The sequence below is a fragment of the Fistularia commersonii genome, chromosome 3 (assembly GCF_037954325.1).
Source record: "Fistularia commersonii isolate RoL2024-O1a breed Wild chromosome 3, RoL_Fcom_v1.0, whole genome shotgun sequence".
Classification (NCBI taxonomy): Eukaryota; Metazoa; Chordata; class Actinopteri; order Syngnathiformes; family Fistulariidae; genus Fistularia; species Fistularia commersonii.
The window spans coordinates 11,256,577-11,277,278 of record NC_141286.1 but is presented as its reverse complement, the minus strand read 5'-3'; the positions used below and the strand labels follow the sequence as shown (position 1 = coordinate 11,277,278).

Here is a 20,702-nt window from a genome sequence, read left to right as displayed (position 1 = left end):
GGCAAGGAGGGGGGGGTGAAGGGGGCATGGCCCAAGGACGGAGACTGGACCCTGGAGCCCGGTTCGGATGCAGAGAAGGGCCGGGCCGCCCGGTTGTGCAACCCCACACACCCCTGGGGGGGCAGGTTGGGCCCGGGGCTAAGACTGTTGTTGTTGTTGTTGACGTTGATGGATGGGTCTGTCTTAGGGGTGAGCATCGCTGAGGGGGAGGAGGGGAGGATGGACGGCGGGCTCCTTGGGCACCGCCAGCCGTCGATGGCGCTCCACGGGCGGGGGGGGGGGCGGGCCCTGCGGGGAGGGGAGGGGGGACGGGGAGTGGCGCCACAGGTGGGGGATTGGAGAGGGGGGGGGCGGGGGGGCAGGTCCTGGCCGAGGCCTTCTTGGCCAGACTCTGACTGATGCAGGAGGCAGCCAGGGATCTGGTAAAGGCCGATGAAGATGAGGAGTACGATGGAGAGCGCACTGAGGATGACGAGGTTACAGGTGAGGAGGGAGATCCTCCTTGCACCATTGAGGGCCTCCCAGAGGAGGACATGGTGTGGAAGGAAGGGGAAGGAGTCCAGGAGGAGGTGGGAAGGGACCTCAGTGAGAAACTCCTCCCAAGAGAAGGGGGGGAAACACAGGGACGAGCCCTGGGCAGAAGGTCCAGGAAGGAGTGACCCTTGGGAGAGGGGGGCGTGGAAGAAGATATGACCCTGAAGGGCGAGGGACAGGGAGATGATCGGACAGGAGAGGAGATGGGCAGGACCCTACTGGGCCCGGAGGCTGGGGGGGCCGCATCCAGGATGCCATCAGGAGACACCAGGGTCTCCACTCCACTGAGGCTCTCTGAGAATGGAGGAGGAGGGGAGCATTCTCCTGGTGGGGCGGGGGCTCCTCCTCCCAGCTGGGCTGCTTCACTGCAATGGAGACACTGGAGTTTACAAGCAAATATAAACAAATCACCAAAAGATCAACCGAGATTTCCCTGCAGTCTGTGAAAAATGAAAATTCATAGGTTATGGCAGAAAGTACCGCAGTACTGCAAAGACCGAGTGCTACTGTAATACTACTGAGAGCATCCATGTATCTTGGAGGGGCGAAAACTGGGTTTGCTGGCAAGAAGAACAGGACATTGACCTAAACCCAGGACACAGGACTCAATGTTCTCGTTCTATTCAGTTCCTGAACCACAGTGGACCAGCATCTAGCAAACATCTCGGTCTGAGAACAACAGGCTTTCATGCTCGACCCAGTCATGCAACAGCAGATGTTCTCCTCCAATTAACATCTTCAACAAAAATCTGCTAAGCCTTTGAAAGACTTTGATTAGCTCTACACCAGATAAAATAATACTTTTGGCTCCATCAATACCAAACATCTGAACATCTGGAAAGAACTTCAAGGGTTCTTTAACATGCTCTGGCGGTAAGCTATGTTGCCACGGGGACTGGGTGGGTTGGGGTGGGGGCACATTAGGATATTCTTGCTGGGGGCTCAAATTTGTGGCTTCAAAGAGTCAGAAATTACAAAATCATCTCGAATGGAGATTTGAGGGATGGAGGGGCATGTTGAAGGTGGGGGCTCCGGACAGGTTCTCACTTGGTGCAGACAAGACCCTGTGCAGACATACCTGTTGTGAAATGGGGTGGTGCTGCTCCACATGCCCCAGTTGTTAGACAGAACCTGCTCCACTGGTGGCCTTCGGCTGGTGAAGACCGGAAGATTCGTGGAGGGAGAACATGGTGGAGTCTCATCTGAATGGAGGCTCTGAACCAAGGCATCTGGAACTGTGTTACAAGACCCCTGCAGGGGTTCAAAGGTCATGTGAGGAGTCCGTCTCAGAGTTTCTGGAGCAGGTTGTTTTCTGGTGAGACCATCGATCTCTTGTGAAACTGGTGTTGAGGAGCTAATGGGATGATGGCGCTCATCTTTCTTTGGCCCCTCTGAGGGACGGACACACTGAATCCAGGCGCCTCCTTCACTCAGGGGTGGAACTTCTCTCCGGGTCTCCACCTTTGAAGGGCCAGGGTTTTTCAGCAGGAGGCTGCAGGGCTCTGGACTTTGTGTTGAAGCCACAATTAGTACGAGCTCTGCTGGTCCTGGATCTCCATCCCTGGGTCCTACGCAGACTAAATGCTCCGAGTTGACACTGGACAAACCACTGTGAGCCTGAGCCTCACTTCCACTCCGCCTTCTGGAGGGAAGGCTTCCAGGCACATCTTCAGCCGCATTCTGCTCCTGTCCATCCACGCCCTGTCCACATCCAACAAGGCCCCAGCCTGGGCTGCTCCAGGAGAAGGGCTTGGTTTCTTGCACTAGCTCACTCCCGCTGCTCATAGGATCACAGGGTCGTCTTCCAGGAACATCTGACCTGCAGGCAACCAGGGGAGAGGATGCCATTACCAATCACAGGAAGGTGATCCTCTATGTACAGGAAGTCTAGCAGCTGCTTGGGTTCACCGGTGGGCTCCTTTCAGACAGGAACTCTGCTCCTTGGTGCTTCTGACACTTTTTCGGTAGAGCTTTGACACCCAATTCAAATGAAGATGCTTGAAGAATCAAACTAAGTAAGGTGCTGGATACAACTAGAAGGACTGTAAGCACCATCAAACAGACAAATCAGAAGATGGAGTTGGCCAAGAACCACAGTCTGCCATCATTTTCCTAGAATCTGGGTCTGACCCAGTTCTACAAGGAGGGTTCCTCATCTCTCACTGCATACAACCATTGGACACCTGTGGACCACTGCCATCCTGCTTTGGAAAATACAAGAAGCAGGGGATCCCTGTTTGAATTGGTCTCTTGAGGCTACACCTTCTTTCCAGACCAGTGTACCTGAAGAACCTGAAAGGAGAAAGGGTAAGGGTATGAGCGCCCAGGTGTATGTAGCTCTTACCTGTGGGGTGTGAACCCAGGTAGCTCCTGCAGGAGCTGGAACCCAGGTTGAGGGTCCTTGAAGTCCAAGCTCGGCTCCTGCGATGGACCCTGCAGCTGAGAATCCATCTGAGGGTTGGGCTCCAGCCCTGGTTCCGTGCTAGGTTCTGGTTCCTTGGTCAAGGCGGAGATGAAGTCTCTGGGCCTGGAGAGAGTGAACCCACTGCTCTGGTGCCGGACCGGGGTCAGCTGATCCCGGACCACCAGGTGACCAAACTGCAGGGGCTCACAGGGGATGGTCATGGCCTCCTGGGATTCTGCAGGACAAAGGAAAACAAACGCGATAACTCAGTTCAAACTCACGCCTGAAAGACCTGGATGTCGTAGGTCCTGGATATCTAAACACCTGGACATATCAAAAGCTGGACATATTGGGACCTGGATGTCTAAATGACCTTGACATCTGAAAGACTTGGACATTTGAAAGAACTGGACATATGCAAACTGTTTGAGAATCATTAACCTACCCTTCCTATGGTTCTCTGCCATCATCAGAACTTTCTCCTCCCAGAACCCATGTTCCCCTGGACCTTTGGTGTGGTCCTGACACGTGTTTTCTGTTTGGATCCTGGGTTTGAACATGTCTTGGCCCGGACCTCTGGCTTGGCCCGGAGAGTATTGTACAAATTTGTTGTTCTGGGCTGGATGCTGTTCGTCTAGTTGACGATCTGGTTCATTCTGAGTCGAACTGGAAGATGAGACGGTTTTTGTTGAACCCCGTAGGATCTTGTCCGTGAACCTTTGGCCGATTTCCGTTTGGGGCTTGGAATGGGAGTCCATCTGCAAACTGACAGAGTTCTTGAGCTGAGCCATGGGTCCGGGTAGTCTTGCTGAAGCCCAGGACCGAATGACACTGGCCCGTTTCTGATGCAGAGGAACCTTCATGGTGCCGGCTTTGGCACTGTACATCTGAGCAAGGGTTTGGACCTTGCTGAGGATGCGCTCTGAATTCTCGATCAGACAGGGGTCCGTGGCCGGGCTGGCCTCGAAAAGACCGATCCCGGCCAGGTCCGACCCCATCTTCTCAAAAATGGCTCGGTTAGCGGCGACGGTCTTGGAGCCTCGGCCAACCTTCACAGGACCTGTCAGGCTCTCCAAGCTCCCACTGGTCTTCATCGAGTCTCTGGCTTTGGCCCAGGCCCAGGCAGACTGGGTTCTGGTCTCGGGCTTGAGACTCTGCTGAGTATGTGGCGCTTTCCTGGAGTGTGCCGGGCCTCTGATGAGTTCTGCTGGGGGATTGGGTTTTGGTCTGGAAGCAGCTTCGACCGAAGGGCTGCAGGCTTGTCTGCTGCTTCCTCTGGATACAGAAGGGAGCGCTGTGACATCACTTTGGACTCGGCTCGCAATCAATCTGGCCTCTGTTTGCTCCTCACACATGTCTTCATGTTCCTCCAGAGCCTTGGGCCAAGATTCAGAAGTTCTGTTTGGGTCTGGCTGTGGCTCCTTCTGGGCTGGGGCCTCCTTCTCCTTCTCCTCCTGGGGGGAGGTTGGAGGCTGGAATGTGGTGGCTTCCACCTCCAAGGAGAGGACTGTGTGAGCATTGTCAGGCGTTCCAGCCGAGGATGAAGGTCGGGGGATGACTGGGTCGGTGAGAGAACCGGGCCAGACCTCCCCTGTGGAAACTCCACCCATCACCTCGCTGTCCAGCTTCTCCGCGGTTCTGCTCACATGTATGCGTGACACTGAGTCCTTCACCAGGCCCATGGGGATCTGGGAGAAACTGTTCCTCCTCCTGGACGCCCCTCCTTCTCCCTGACCTTCCTCCTCCTCCTCCTTCTCCACCTCCTCAGCCTCTGCCGCAGCCTCGTAGTAATTCCGAATTTTCTCAATGATGGTCTTGTCACATTTAGTGAGAGCAGAAACTCGTTTTGGAGGCCTGCAGTTCTGGAGGGGAAAGTGACTGCCCTCAGTTTGTGAGGACGAGGACTCCACATTCTCCTCCTTCTTCTCTCTATTCTCCTGGGCTGAGATGGAAGGATGAAGGTCAGATACAGGGGAGGGGATGGTTGTCCTGTCAGGAACACTGTTCTTGCTCCATCCTTCATCTGGTGGTTCTTGCAGCTCCTCTTGTTCAGCCCTTTCATCCCCAACCTGTCTGGGGTCTCCTACTCCTTCAGCCTCCAGACTCTCTTCATCTCTGTTCACCTGGATCTCAGCTCCACCCTCTGTTTCAGCACCTTGAAGGAAACTATCATCCATCTCGAGGTTCTCCTGTTCTTCTGCTCTTTGTTCTGACTGGGAGAGGGAGACTTCCGGGGACAGCGGGCAGGTGAAGCTGCTCTGACTTGGCAGGGGTTGGGCATCTTCAGGCTGCTCCAGGTCCTGGTCCAGGACTGGCTCCAGGACCTACTCCAAACAAGAAGAGAAAAGTGCTTCAGTGTGAAGTCCAGCTGGAGCTCCAGGGTTGACAAACAATTCTCAGGAGAAAAAAAACAGGTCTCTGGAGGAGAAGGAGGTGATGGACAGAGGGGGAGAAGGTGTTTTCACCGTTGAGTAAGTGTGGATAGAGGGGAGCCCCTCCCTGGCTCTGCTCTGGTTAATGAACTCCAGGATCTCCTCAGTGATGGACAGGGTGGGTGGAGAGCAGAGGGAGCTCAGGTCCTCCTCGTCTTCCTCCTGGTGGAGACGGGAAGTGAAGAGGGTGAGTGAGTCAAGGAGAACCTGCAGGTTTGGATGGATGGCGGAGTGAGGTGGGCGGATTACCTCCTCCTCCTGGGCTGGTTGAGAAGGTTGGGTCTTCTCGGCCTCCACCTCAATGACGGAGGAGGCTAGTGTGTTAGTGCTGCCCGCTGAGCCCAGGCTGGAGGCCTCGCAGAGTTCACCCTCGCTGCCCGCCGGCTGCAGGATGACAGTGGGCTCAGGTGTAGGACATCTGCTCCTGAAGCTCCAGGTGGAATCTGGAGCTTTAGGAGCAGACGGACAGCGACACCACCATGGCCGGGCAACCAGAGAAGAAAAGGCCTCATGCAGAAACCACATGAAGCAACCACTGGAAGAAAGGCCTTTTCTGTCGTTCATGAAAAGAGAGGAGGAAGATCTGATGAACCTTCTCCTGGTCCAGTGGAGTCTAATTGGCTCAACCTGATTCACATTCTGGTTTTGAGATCTTTCATTTAATAAACTGTGACCTTCACTCTGGACCTTCTGGTGAAACGGTTGATGTCAAAAGTCCCTGAAGCCATTCTGGAGAAGAAGGTCTGATTCATGGCCTTCACAGAAGAACTGACACCCCGGTTAACAACTTTAACTGCTTGTAGGAAAACATCATGGAAAATCAGAAGAATCCTATTGGCCAGATGGCATAGATCAGAGTGAAGGACAAAGCAGGAGCAGGAGAACACCAGACAAAGATTATGCAGAACATCTAGGAGACGCTGGTGTGAGCACCAGACAGACAACATGCCTCTTTCTTACCTTCAGAGCTGACGGGTCCAATGTGGGAATGAAGATGGAGATGGAGAGGAAGGAGAGGAGAGGAGACAGGTCCATTAGTCAGTTGTGAGAGTCTCAGATGAAGCGGTGAACATTTTCAGTCAAGATCTCAAGCAGCCAATGTTCATCATGGCAAGAACCTGTATCTGTATCTCAACCAGACCCGAGAAGAGCCTTTGCTCTTCTCACCAATCAGATGTTTAATGGTGGCATGAGGTCCAGAGCAGTATGAAGGATCAATAGTACATTCATTGCTAACAGGGACAAGGAGACACCTATCCCAGGAGTGTGTGTATGTGTGTGTGTGTGTGTGTGTGTGTGTGTGTGTGTGTGTGTGTGTGTGTGTGTGTGTGTGTGTGATTTCATGACATTCCTGCTTGAAGAACATGCAAATCTCCTCAGATGTTTGAGGAACATCCTCTCCAGATGTTTGGAGAGCAACCTCTCCAGATGTTCGAAGAACATCCTCTCCAGATGTTTCAAGAACATACTCAGGATGTTTGGAGAACGTCCTACAGTTCTGGGCTGATCTGACAGACCCTGGGGGTCCTGATTGGACCAACAACTTATGTGTTCTAGGTGTAGATGGTGGAACACGAGGTTCCTCTGACTGGAGATGAAGCAGACCTTCAGATGTTCTTACCGTGTGGATGGAACGCCACCTCAAAGTCTTTGGCTGGAGCTGTGGACCAGAGGAGAGATTTTATTGTGAAGGACCTGGCTCTGTGAACGCAAACAAGCTACTAGGAAGTTTGTTGAAAGCTGGTGTGGTCTGCTGGCCATCAGGGGCACCGTTCCAGCCATAGCAGAAGAAATCAACCTTGTAAGGTTGTGAGAAAATGGCAGATTCAGTGAATTAATCTAAGAACAGACAGAAGAGTGAGAAAGTCCTGAACAAAGGGTTGGAACCCAGCAGGGATTCACACTGAAGGCCGGGGAACAGCTTCTCAGAAGACATGGTTCCACTGCAGGGAGCCTTCATCCTGCATCCTCAGGTTCTACAGGAAACCTGGAGGTACTCCTCTGCAAGGTTAAGACCTAGGGCGAGGGTGAACTCCCCCCACCTGACTGTCTGCGGCGGCGTCTCTGAGGCAGGTTCCCCTCTAGCAGTAGCGGGAGAACTTTCCTGGACTTCTCAGGTGTGTACATCAGCAGTTCTGGAGGTTCTGCAGGAACAAACACGGTTCTTCTCAGTCTGTTCTCCATCTGAGGCCCGTAAAGTGGCAACAACAAGATTCTTGAGCAGTGAGCTCACAAAGAGAGCTTGCAGAGACATGAATGAGTCCTCAAAGTATCTCCTCCTTGAAGCCCACATAGAAGCAGCACAACTGACTGACAGGTGAAGAACTGCTCCAACGCCCCCCTGTGGAGACACTGGGAGCTGCAGCTCCAAAGACACTAAGCTAGCTTAACCTGATAACTTGCTTAACCACTTTAAAACAGTTAGCTAGTTTAACCAGTTCAAAACATGAAGCTAGTTAAAACACTTTGTTATAGCTAGATAGTTAAACCATTGTAATTTAGTTAGCTAATTTGATGAGCATAAACCACTAAACAGCTAGATAGTTTAAACAGTGAGTTACAGTTAACCAATTTAACCAGTCTAATAAAATTTAGCGAGTTTACCAATTAGATACAGTTAGGTAGTTTAGGTAGTGAACAGTATGAGCCATCCAGCTAATTTAACAAGTGTAATATAGTTACTTAATTAAGTCAGTGAAAAAAGGTAGCCAGTTTAAAAAGTTACACAGTTAGCTAGTTTAACCATTTTGCTAAAGTTCATTAGTCTACCCATGTTTCATAAGTAGGTCACTTTTACAACACAGCATATGTTTGCTAGTTTTGCCAGTTAACACTCGTTAACTCATGTCAACCACTTTGGCTGGTTTTAATTGCAGCTAGCATCCTAATAAGTGTGTGTTGTAAGGGATCAGAACCTGACCTGACTGGCGCCGGCCACGGTAGAAGCCCTGGATGTCGTCCAGCCGCGGGGAGGTGGACGACCTCTTCAGGTGATCGCCATCAAACTGAGGCGCTGGAAAAAAACGGGAAGTGCAGTAGAAAGATGAGGGGCCAAACTCCATGGGCACTCGAGTTATGTCCAGTCCATAACTTGCGACACTTATTTTTTCTCCTGATCCGGCACTCCAGGATGGGCAACTTACAGGGGCAGCAGGCATCTCCCAGGACCTGCCTCACCTGCAAGGAAACACTCAGCTCAGTTAAACCTGAAGGGGTTGGACAAGAGCACCAGAAGACCACAGGACCAGAGGACTAGAACATCATGGGAAAAGGAAACCAGAGGGCCAGGGAGCCAAGTGACCAGGGGAACAGGGGACAAATGGACCAGAGCACCAGATGACCAGAGGACCAGAGGACCAGGGGCCAATGGACCATACCATCAGAAGACCAGAAGACCAAACGATCAGAATCAGCGACATGCAGTCAGTAGAGGCAGGTGAGGCCAGGCCTCACCTGGCATCAGGGAAAGGAAAAAAAAGTCAAATGAAAAAATAATGTGAATGGTTCTATTTATTCAGTGATTTGTAGTATAAAGTTATTTTCCACCTAACTTCACCAATTTTGATAGTTTTTTTTCAAAATCGCTAAAAAAAATCACATTTTGTGTTCAAATATGAAGAAGAGCTCTGCAGTGACGCGGCAGCCAGCGGAGCCCACTATGGATTGCGCAATAACTGCTCTGCCATGCTATGCGGGTGAGACCGTATTGCTGTCTTTGTGGATGTCACCATGAAAATTTTCAAACACTTCCAGCACTAATATATGAACTAAATTTCCGTACTTAAGCTGATGTGAATAATTTTTTGCATCAACAACTGTAGCGTGTTTCTCGTGCCGAGCAATCGTAAAGCGGCAGCGAAGACACACTAAGTGAGGCTTAGTGATGGGCCCTTATGGTAGGGGGCACTGGTGATCCCAGGGAGCCTTTTTACACCTTGGCTGAAGAATAATATGATTTGGAATAGCAAGCTACTGTAAACAGTTAGCAAGTGAAGTGCAGCCATCCAGGTATTTTTTCCCCTTGCTTGGCTTTATTTCCGAAATGAAGGATTACATAGCTAAACTGAAAGAATTTTCTAAACTGGACTTTCAGTCAAAGCAGGAGATAAAGAGTAAGGGAAGGCCGACGCCGGCGCTAATGGATTTGCTTCAGACTAGGAGACAGAAGACTCTGTCTGTTCAAACGGAGTGGTACACACAAAAAGGCTGGCTGTGTGGAAGTCCAGTAAGAGAGCGCCGTTTCTGGTTTTCCTGCATTCTTTCCTCAACTTCTGACAATCAAGCATGAGCGGTCGGCCACTCACATTCAAAGTCAAATCGCGCTAAAACATTCGGGATGTCAAGGATAGATTTGGCTTTGAATTAACAGCAAAGACTCAAAATCAGCATCCACAATGCTAAGGTAAAGGAAAACCGCTCCGCGCCGCATGGACTTCATTTATAAGTAAAGGTTAGAGATAATAACGTTCTTTTTTTTAATGTGCTTTTTTCTATGCTACAGTTTGTATATGTAAAGAATGTTGATGTGATATTTTAGACAAAACAAATTAACTGCTGCTAATAAAAAGGTGAATAAGCTACTCCGTAGAGTTCATATGTTTGTAAATCTGACTGATGATGTCAGTGCCTCACAAGCCATGAACCTCACCGCACGTCACTGATCAGAACGCCAGAGGACACCATAGGACCAGAGGAGCAATGGTCCAGAGCATCAGAAGACCATAGGATCAAAGGACCATAGGACCATGGGACCAGGGGACCAAGGGACAAGAGCATCAAAAGACCAGAGGACTAAAGGACCAGAGCATCAGAAGACCAAAGGATCATAGGACCAGAGGACCAGAGGACCAGAGGACCAGAGGACCATAGGACCAAGGGACCAGAGCATCATAAGTACATAGGATCATAGGACAACAGCACCAAAGGACCAGGGGACCAAGGGACCAAAGCATCATAAGACCAGAAGATCATAGGACCAAAGGACCAGGGGAGTAGAGTACTAGAGGACCAGGGGACCAGAAGACCTACAAGAGGGATTTCCTGTTGGACTGTCCAACAGGGGGCAGCAGAGACATCTCAGGGAGTGGGTACCGCTGCTGCTACTACTACAATTACTGCCAAGGCTACTACTACTGTTTCTAATACTACTACTGCCACAGCTAATAATAATAATAATGCAAAGAATTGAAAAATTTTTTTTTTTTTTTTTTTTAAAAAGACTTAAAATAAACACTTCCTTTGAAGGACTAGGATCTTTAAAGTATCTCTCATCATGAAAAATACTGAGGAAATATTTGAGGTACTACAGGAAGTGCCTCCTTGGCCCGCTGAACCTCACCTTCTGCGGCAATGATGCCGGGTGGTTCTCCACGATCAGTTTCTTCAGGTAATGAACCCACAGCCTCTTCTCCTCCTGGTTCTTGGTCTGTAGGGAGTCACATGACCAGAAAAGTCTGTCAGTCCACCAGGCCTTCAGACCCCACCCCCAAAACCCCCCACCTCCCACCTGGACCACATGCTGCTGTTTGGGGATGTTCTGGTCCGACACCCTGAAGCACAGCGGGTCCTTCAGGGTCTCCACCAGCAGGAGGTTGCAGCACTGCATGGGGACAGAAGACAGTGAGGATGTGGTTCCTCCTAAGGGACCAGCGGGGGGTACTGAGGCACGGGGGAACGTGCACGTACGAAGATGTGCGTGCTGTAGACAATCTGTTCTGGGTGTTTCTTGGCGATCAGCAGCATCTTGTCGAAGAGAAAGAAGGCTCGCTCCTTCTTCACCCTGTGAACCCTGAAGGAACCCTCCAGAACCAGCTCCCCAAAGCCGCTCAGGTCCGGCCCGCTCCAGTTCACCAGGAGCGACTCGATCTCCTGTGAGTACCAGGTCACAGGTCAGAACCTTAGATCGAGTACTTGTACTCACCGACAGCGGGTACCTGTACTTGGACTACGCAGTATAATTCAGCTAATGAGATACATTGGTCTGTCCAGTAGAGAGCACTGTGGGCTGCTTTAACAGAAACATGGTAGTTTGACATCCACTGTTAGGAAACATAGTACTTTACAAGGTACCTGTAAGAACTATTACTGCATGGAAACATACACACACACACACACACACACACACACACACACACACACACACACACACACACACACCTGCAGCCGGATAGCATGCTCCTGCTTTCTCTTCATGTCGTTGATATACCAGGCCACTGCCGTCATGGTAATGATGGCATCCTCTACCACCTCGTACCCAGGGTTGCTCTTGTCCAGGTGCTTGGACAGCTCCTGGGGGGGAGGTTTCAAAGGTCAAAGGTCATCTGATGTTCAGCCAAAGTAGACCAAAGGATGACACTTAATTAATTAGTGTATGTGTATGTGTGCGTAACTCTTATATTTGAGTTTCAGCCGTTTAGTGTATTTTCACACACCTGTCCGTACACACACACACACACACGCACACACACTACAATAACAACAGTAACAACACTACAAGAACAGATGTTTCTCAGTTCCTCATCTGGAGCAAAGTGTGCCTTAGAACCTTGTTCTACAGGTTTTCTGGGTTCTGCAGAACACAGGTTGTGTTCTGACGGGTGGAAGAAGATGTTTGAACTCCAGTGACAGAACACAGCAAAGACAGGGCTCTGCTGCAGAGTGTGTGCGTGCTTGCAAGTGATTGTTCTCTGATTCCTGGGGAACCCTGAAGAACAGCAAGATCTTGATTGGTCTATCCACTCCTCTGAGTTTCAGAGGTTGCTTTCTGCAGCTGAGCGTGGAGGGTGGTGGTGTTCTCCACAAAATCAAAAAGTCCCAACTTGAAACAGCAACAGGCAGAATGGAAGGAGAACGTCTTGAACAATCCTGCAGAACACTGGCAGAAAGGCTCACTCTCTTGGTGTCCATTCATCGGCCGTCCATTGTCACCTGACTGTTCTAATCATCACGTCCAAACAGAACGCTCAGCAGGACAAATACCAGCGTACCTCAAAAGAGAATGTTTGCTACACATTCTTACCTGCTGAATAAAGAGTTAACGCTAACTCTCAATACCTGCAGCAGGAGGTGGTACTTGAGGATCCTCTGGACGGGCTTCAGGAGGTAGGTCTCCAGCGGCAGGCTGTGGTTCAGTGTGGTCTGTCTCTCCTGGAAGAACCGCACCAGGTTCTGGTTCTTCATGCATTCCCTCAGAACGGCCACCGAACTGCCAGAAGAGACAAGACATCAGAACCAGAGGGGAACATTGTCGAAACATCTCCCTCCTGTCAGGGTCAGTACCAGCAACCCTCTAACCACCTCTGTCCCTCCCTGTGTTGGATCTCACCAACATTCTGCATGGCATGTTCTGGGGAATGAACCAACACTGGAGAATGTTCCAGAAAATCACTTGTCAATCTCTACAATAATAATAACAATAATAATGATAATATTAATACATTTTTATTATCATTAATATTATATATTAATATTATATTTCAGCCAAGTGCAACAATGTTTTATTTCAGCAAATTTCTGTAGGTTCTGTGGTTCTTCTCTCTGGATTATGGAGAACCTTCTCTTGAAATGGAAGTGACAGTCATAGACCAAGGATCCGCATGACCAAGGTGGTTCCACCATGATGGATCCGCAGAGCCCTAGCATATTCTGACTGGAGCTACGTTCAGTGCTCTCATACTTCTGCTGTTCTGTTCTCCCTTCAATCCCCCCACACTTACACTCACAAACACATACAACACACTCCCCCAACTAAGACATCCAAAAAATAAACAGGTCCTCCATCTGAGCCCAGGTCATCGCTCTGATACAGCCAGTCATGTCAGAGCGCGCGCACGCACACACAGACACACACAGACACACACACACACACACACACACACACACACACACACACACACACACACACACACACACAGAGCGGCAGGTAACGTGACCAGGATGTAATGACCTTTGGGACCGAGGCTCGGTAACCCGCCTCACGATTTGTCGAGGGGCTGCTACTCAGAGGAGACCACGGCTGCTTCCACTCAGAGATGGAGACCTTCTGCTCTACGAGCTCTGGCCAGATTTATGTTCTCCGGGGGCCGGAGACAGAGGCAGCGGCCGGGGGGGCGGAGGATCGCGTCAGTGTTCTGGATCCAGTCCTGCAGGCGAGGAGCCCCAGGCCTGTAAGCTGTTGACCTACTTTTTTTAACTGTTGGCCGACGGCCGGTCGGGGGCTATGGGGCTTCATAGGCTCTTAATTTGAAAGAGTGGAGGGACCCCCCAGCCCCCCCAACACACTCATGCACGCAGGCACGCACGTACACCTACAAGGTGTGTCAGTTTTGAAGGCGTTTCCTTTTTCACCTGTTGTTTCACTGATTTCAAAGTATTGCCTTCACCTCCTCTACTGGAACATTGGACATTGAAGAGATGTTTTGAGGGATGATGGATGAGGAGTGTGTGTGTGTGTATATGTGTGTTTCTGTGTGTGTGTGTGTGTGTGTGTGTGTGTGTGTGTGTGTCCTTACTTTGGGTAGTTCATGCAGTAGAGTGTGTAGATGTCAAAGGCTTCGCTCTGAACAGGAGAGAAATATGTCACCTGTCAATCATCCAGTCAGGAAATGAGCTGTAGAATCTCATGATAGTTATAACTATTTTATTGTGCAGACACACACACACACACATGCACACACGCACACTTTCATTGGGTGCTGGTCCGATCCAAACCAGCAGTAACCAGTTAATGAAGTTGTGTGTGTGTGTGTGTGTGTGTGTGTGTGTGTGTGTGTGTGTGTGTGTGTGTGTGTGTGGGTGTGTGTGTGTGTGTTTTACAGTAAATGGAAGGCCTTGTTAACTTGGTGCTGTGTTTCCTGTCAAATACACACACATATACAGCTGCACTGACCCGCTCCACGAAGCAGTCTGCGATGGCGGCAGCGTGAGGACTCCTCTCAAGGTCCTCCAGGAGGTCACTGCAGAGACAGGAAGTCATCAACCACCTCATTAGTTTAAAGCTAATGAGACACACACACACTCCCACACGCACACACACAAGAACACACTCCTGCTCCCCCTGCTGGCATCAGGCCTCTGTGGGTGGTGGGTATGTCAGTGGGTGACTGAGGGAGTGTGTGAACATGTGTGTGTGTGTGTGTGTTTTGTCTGTCAGTGTGTGTGTGTTTGTGTGTGTGGGGGGAGACACAACAATCAACAGAAAACATTTGAATTCCCAGCCAGAAAAACATTTTCAACTGCTAGAAAACAGTTGGCAGAGCGGCGAACCCAGGGGGCTCAAGAAGGTCTGTGTGCAGACAGACAGGAACCTGCTGATTTTCACCTTCAAGATCTCAGGGCAAGAGACCCGCCTATCACTGGTACGCCTATCTTAGCACAATGTATGGCCACCTATGGAAGGTGTCCGCCTACAGCCATCATTTTAACACAGAGGAAGACTACTTCTCCTCTTCCTCCTCCTTCTCTCCATCCTTCTTGACACAACTCATCCAAAGAATTGAACCCTAAGTTTCTTGGCCGTTGCTCCTTCATCGTCTCCTCTTATGGCTGCAGAAGATAAAAACACACACAGAGCGGTGACCCCTGACTGTTGGGGCCGGGGGAAAAAGGGGGCTGACAAAATGAAAACATACAGCCCATGCTGAGGAATCCATGAAATGCTGTGTTGCAGTGGTGACGTGGCAGTGAAGAGATAAGGAGTGGACTTGAATGGAGGTTATCATTTGAAGAGGAACGTCTGCAGATGGAACCATCAGACCCTTGTGGGGCCGAGGACAAAACCCACTGTATTCACACACTTCCCCATGGTTACCCACGGTTCTCCTCCATCCTGTGATGGAGATTTGAAGGAAAGACCCTATAAATTACCCTACATTATCAAAGTGTGTGTGTGTGCGTGTGCGTGTGCGTGTGTTTGTGTTTGTGTGTGTTTGTGTGTGTGTGTGCGTGTGCGTGTGCGTGTGTGTGTGTGTGTGTGTGTGTGTGTGTGTGTGTGTGTGTGTGTGTGTGTGCGTGACGAGTGGTGTCACATCCTGTGAGATGAAGAAACTTCCTTCCTGTCACCTGCTCTGGAGGTGAGGGTTAGCCCCTGCTGGCCAGATAGGAAACTGCGAGTGTGTGTGACAGACCGGGATTGTCTGTAAGGACACACACAAACCCACACAGACAGACACACATCCACACATAAAATAAGATATATTTCCCATGAGAACTAGGGGCAGGAAGTCTCGATGAAATGAAAACTGCTCAGACTCACACATTTGTGCTTTTGTTCAAGTGTGTCTGTGTTGGAGCAAACACAAAGTGAAGTGGTGAAGTGTGAAAACAAGACTCACAGCTGGGTTGAGCATCTCTCTCTCTCTCTCTCTCTCTCTCTCTCTCTTTCTTTCTCTCTCTCTCCCTCTCTTTCTCTGTGTGTGTTTGTTGGAGATCAGTAAGTACATTTTTGTCATTTTTTCACACATACACATAGATACACAAACAGTGCTCTGCTTTTGAGAACTAATAAATAAAAATTGGATAGACAGACAGACAGACAGACAGACAGACAGACAGACAGACAGACAGATAGATAGATAGATAGATAGATAGATAGATAGATAGATAGATAGATAGATAGATAGATAGATAGATAGATAGATAGATGGTTGGATGGATGTGGGTGGACAAAGTGCATTGATGTGAAAAAGTGGTGTCATCCAGCAACAACCACAGAGGAATGTGACTGTGTATAAATATATTTTAACAGCTTCCTTCCCATGAACACACACACATACAGACACACTCAAAGGTCCAGTGAAATGTGTCAGAGTCTGAGTGTTATTTTCCTGCCCCCTTACTGTCCCGGGTGGGTGGTTAGGTGGGGCCAGGTAGAGGGCAGACGTGTGTCACTTTACGTCGAAAATTCAAAATCAACAAATCTGGATGAAGAACATGGCCATGGAGGAGGAGGTCAGGGTCAGGCAGAAGGTCTGGGCTGTCATTGGGTCAGTGGGTTCTAAGTGGACAACCCTCCTGGGGGTTGGTGTGAGGAAGAGCCACAGACGCCAGCAGCAGTTGGAGATGCAGCTGTTTCCCTGCAGGAGCAGCCTCCTCCTGCAGGGGCGCCAGTGCCCCTCCCCCCCTCCTGTTGCCTGTGAACGCCGTGAGGCAGCGTGACAGGATAACATTCCTCCACCATAGAAAACCCCCCCAGGAATCTGTCACATGATCTGAGCAGCAGCTGGATGGCCCCCAGAACCATCTATGCCATGGAATGCGGTTCCCGTGGGACTCGAACCCTTGGCGCTGGGCTCCAACCCCCTCAGCCCCAACAGCAGCGCTGGGCTCATCCCCCCTCCGCAGGCATTGTTTCCACTGCACATCACTTATCTCCGCCAGCCTTTACCAGATATTTTCCAGATCTGGATCCAGATCCAGATTCCGCAGGGGGAGAAAAACCCCATGGCCTGGTTCGGGAGCTACAGAGGAGCTGGGACATCTGCTTCTCCACCTTCTCCAAAAAACATCAGGACAGGGTTCCCTGGTGTCTGCGCATCGCGTCATGTTCCTGCTGCACCGCACTCCTCTGAGTTCCAGCCCTCGAACCTCTGCCATGTTTTCCACCGCAAAAACATGCAGCACCCCCTATGGCGGGCCTTTCCTCCATCCACCAGCTGATAATGATTAGGAGTGGCTCTTCTTCTCTGGTTTCCCCCTTCTGAAGAAGACCTTAACGAAGGAGCCTCTTCCGACTCATGACAGAAAGAAGACTGCCGGAAGGTCTCCTTCCTTCTCTGGCAGGAGGTCCACTTTCGGACACGCAGCGCCGACCACATGCAAAATATAACTATTAAACGTTTATGTTCAGATATTTTCAGAGTCACCTGTGCTAACAGTTAGCATGGCAATAGGACCACATTTGTTTAATCCTTCAGTCACAGCCAATGAAACCCCTCGATTGGGGCACCACTCAGCTGCCAGGTTCTGGGTGGGACATCGCGTCTGTGTGGACCAATAAGAAGCTCCATGCTCTGGCCAGAAGAAGCAATTTGCATACCTTCTGTGACCCCAGCAGGGACATTCCTCCCTGGGGATGTCATTCTAACGCCGTCGGCCATCTTTCTTTTTGCTGACATGGGGATGTTCTGCGGCCAGTGACATCCAAAGACATGGAGCAAGGCCATTTCCAGCACCCTGGTTCTCAACTGAGGTCCCACATTTCCTCCAAGGTCCCCCTCCAATCATACCTGCAGGAGGTTGATCCGCTGAATCCTGCAGGTTCTCCACAAACCAAACACTGCTCTAGGTTCTCTGGTGAAAAGGCTGGACAACAGAACCATGCGGGGAACCAACAGGTTGGAGGAAAAGAATCTCCAGGTGGTTCTAACTTTACACCTTCATGAAAGATCTGGCTGGTTGAGGGGGCGGGGCTACAGGTGTAAACACAGGTTTCCCAGAAAACATGTGAATCGCGAACATCACTCAGTCAGTCACAGCCTTCGGGCCCCGGGGGAGCGAGGATGGACAGGCACACTGAACTAGCTGACACACACACACATACGTGCACAAACGGTGAGGATACACCCACCTGTTGAACTCGTAGATGTCCTCAATGTTGCAGAAGAGTGTGCTCACCTGCTCCGGCCTCAGCGGCAGGGCGGCACAGTCAATGATGCAGCCCAGGTAGTCCTGCGGATTACCAATCAATCAATCAATCAATCAATCAATCAATCAATCAATCAATCACCAGTAAACATATTTCAAATTACAGAAATTGATCGGATTACCTTTAAGAAGTGACTTCTATTTTGAAAATATTCTTCTTCTTATTGTTATTATTATTACATTATTATTAACATCAATAGTATTATCATCATTATGCTATAATTATCATAAGATTAACAACCTTATTTTTTAAATGCTATCATTATTTTGCCATTTTGTTGAATTTATAACAATATCATTCGGTTATTAGAATTGTGATCATGACAAATTGCTATTTTCCTTGTCATTTCCCTTTGGTTATTTGTGTTGCTTTTGTTTATGTAATCATTATTCTTTATTTCAGAAGTCCCCTTCTCACTGTCTGACAGGAAGTGGAAAGAGGAAGCGACAAAGACAACGAAGGAGGAAGAAGAGAGAAGTCCAAGAGGTTCATGGGCTTCATCTTCCACCCTTCTGTGAACTAAGCGATGCTCAGCGATAGAGACGTCCTCTGTGACCTTTGACTTCCAGCTGGTCAGCATCCACTGATCACCAGTGATCATCAGTGTGTGTGTGTTTGTGTGAGTGCCGATTTTCTTCCGCAGCCTCTGATTGGCCAGTCCTCCTTATCAGGAGGTGTGGGATACTGCACACTTTCATTACCAACTCAGCGAAAACAGAGTCTGACGGACGGGCGTGAGACAGAAGCCTGGACCCAAAATCACAGGACACACACAAAAACTCATACACATACTCCTCTTCTTTGCCAAAGGAAAGCAGGAGCTGCAGCTAAACACAGGACACACACTCGCCCTGGAACGATGTGCAGAAACGGGAGAAGAAGAAGTGTATTCACAGGTGGAAACCAGGCCAGGAGTGCGCACATACACACACACACATACTGTGAAAATGAGTTCCTTCTCCTGTACCAGGACCAGGAGCTTGAGGCTTCAAGGAGGATCAGAGGAAACACCAGGAAGTGTTGGATGAAGAGGAGAAGCACACACACAGAGACACACACACACACACACACACACGCACACACACACACACAACCTGGAGGGCGGCAGCCACATTCATCAAGTCTTGACGAAGCAGTCGTTGAGAGGAGGAGGGATGAGTGAGGGATGGCAGGGATCAGATGTTCTGGAGCGCCACCTGCAGTCCTTATCCTACATCATTCTTCCTGAACAGCCTGAATGGAATTAGAACTTCGAACCTGCAGCCTCAGGGCTGTCTCACTGAGCTGGGGGGGAGGGGTTACAGGCAAGTGTCTCCCTCAGTCGGTCCCAAGCCCGGATAAATGCAGAGGGTTGCGTCAGGATGGTCATCCGGCGTAAAACTTTTGCTAAAACCAAACATGCGAATAAATCAAAATAACCAGATCAAACTGGATCGGTTGAGGCCCAGGTTAACAATGACTGCTATTGGTAACAATGACCTACAGGGAGCCAATGGAAACTAGGCTACTATAGGTCAAAGAAGAAGAGGGGGAAGGCGTGTTCAGAAGCAGAGAGAGAAGAGGAAAGGCAAGAGTCTGGGACTGAGAGTAGGGACTTTGAATATTGGGACTATGACAGGAAAAGGTCGACATGATGCATAGAAGGAAAGAGGATATATTGTGTGTCTAGGAGACCAGGTGGAAAAGTAGTAAGGCTAGAAGCCTAGGAGCAGGCTTTAGTTGTACTATCATGGTATTGACAATAGGGGAAATGGAGTAGGAGTTTTCTTGAAAGAGGAGTTTGTTTGGAATGTCCTGGAGGTGAAAAGAATGTCAGATAGACTAATGAGTCTGAAATTGGAAATTGAAGGTGTGATGCTCAATGTTGTTAGTGGCTATGCCCCGCAGGTGGGATGTGAGTTTGAGGTGAAGGAGAAGTTCTGGAATGAGCAAGATGAAGGGATGCTGCATATCTCCAGATGAGAGAGTGGTAATTGGTGCAGACTTCAATGGGCATGTTGGTGCAGGCAATAGAGGGGATATAGAAGTGATGGGCAGATTTAGTATACAGGATAGGAATGCAGGGGGACAGATGGTGGTAGATTTTGTGAAAAGGATGGAAATGGAACACTTTTTTTCCAGAAAAGACAGGACAGTAGGGTAACTTATAAGAGCGGATGTAGGAGCACGCAGGTAGACTGTCTCTTGTATAGACAGGTAGGAGTGTTGTATGATTTTCAGGGAGGAGTTGAGAAAGGCCCTGGGTAGTCAGTGAGAGCTTCCAGATGATTGGACAACAACAGCTAGAGTTATTGGGGAGACAGGTAGGAGAGTATTTGGTGCGGAGCTGAGCCACGGACGCACGCTAACTTTTTAGCATCCAGGGATATTTAGCAATATTTGCTGGCGGATTTTCTGTTGCTTACTATATCCACATTTTCTATTGCAGTTACGAAACACAGTGTTGAGCAATAGATCCCAATGGTGGGACTGCATGTTCTCGCGCGAGCGCAGCACCTTAAGACTTTTAACCTGGCCATAGCTAAAGAGGAATTTGCCATCATGGAGTATTTGGGGGCCTACGTGGGCGTCCTTGCTCCACATGGTGCCCAAGGCCGATGGGTTGTGGGGTCCTTGCCACGACTTTTCACCGCAAGTGACGCTATCCCATCCCCTACATTCAGGACTTCTTTGTACAGGAGAGAGGGAG

At 49.7% G+C, this 20,702-nt stretch overlaps 1 protein-coding gene across 1 annotated transcript in view; it reads right to left on the bottom strand.

Annotated features, from left to right (window-relative positions):
• The window catches only part of plekhg2 (pleckstrin homology domain containing, family G (with RhoGef domain) member 2), a 45,119-nt gene that overhangs the window by 5,470 nt on the left and 18,947 nt on the right, over window positions 1-20,702 (bottom strand). Inside the window, 19 exon segments of the mRNA XM_086178130.1 lie at window positions 3-899; window positions 1,613-2,353; window positions 2,879-3,173; window positions 3,384-5,262; window positions 5,404-5,532; window positions 5,620-5,968; window positions 6,888-6,897; window positions 6,992-7,030; window positions 7,413-7,514; window positions 8,291-8,383; window positions 8,514-8,547; window positions 10,709-10,795; window positions 10,877-10,969; window positions 11,056-11,238; window positions 11,527-11,658; window positions 12,424-12,574; window positions 13,881-13,927; window positions 14,258-14,324; window positions 17,936-18,036. Coding sequence (XP_086034256.1) covers window positions 3-899; window positions 1,613-2,353; window positions 2,879-3,173; window positions 3,384-5,262; window positions 5,404-5,532; window positions 5,620-5,968; window positions 6,888-6,897; window positions 6,992-7,030; window positions 7,413-7,514; window positions 8,291-8,383; window positions 8,514-8,547; window positions 10,709-10,795; window positions 10,877-10,969; window positions 11,056-11,238; window positions 11,527-11,658; window positions 12,424-12,574; window positions 13,881-13,927; window positions 14,258-14,324; window positions 17,936-18,036 — 5,429 coding nt within the window.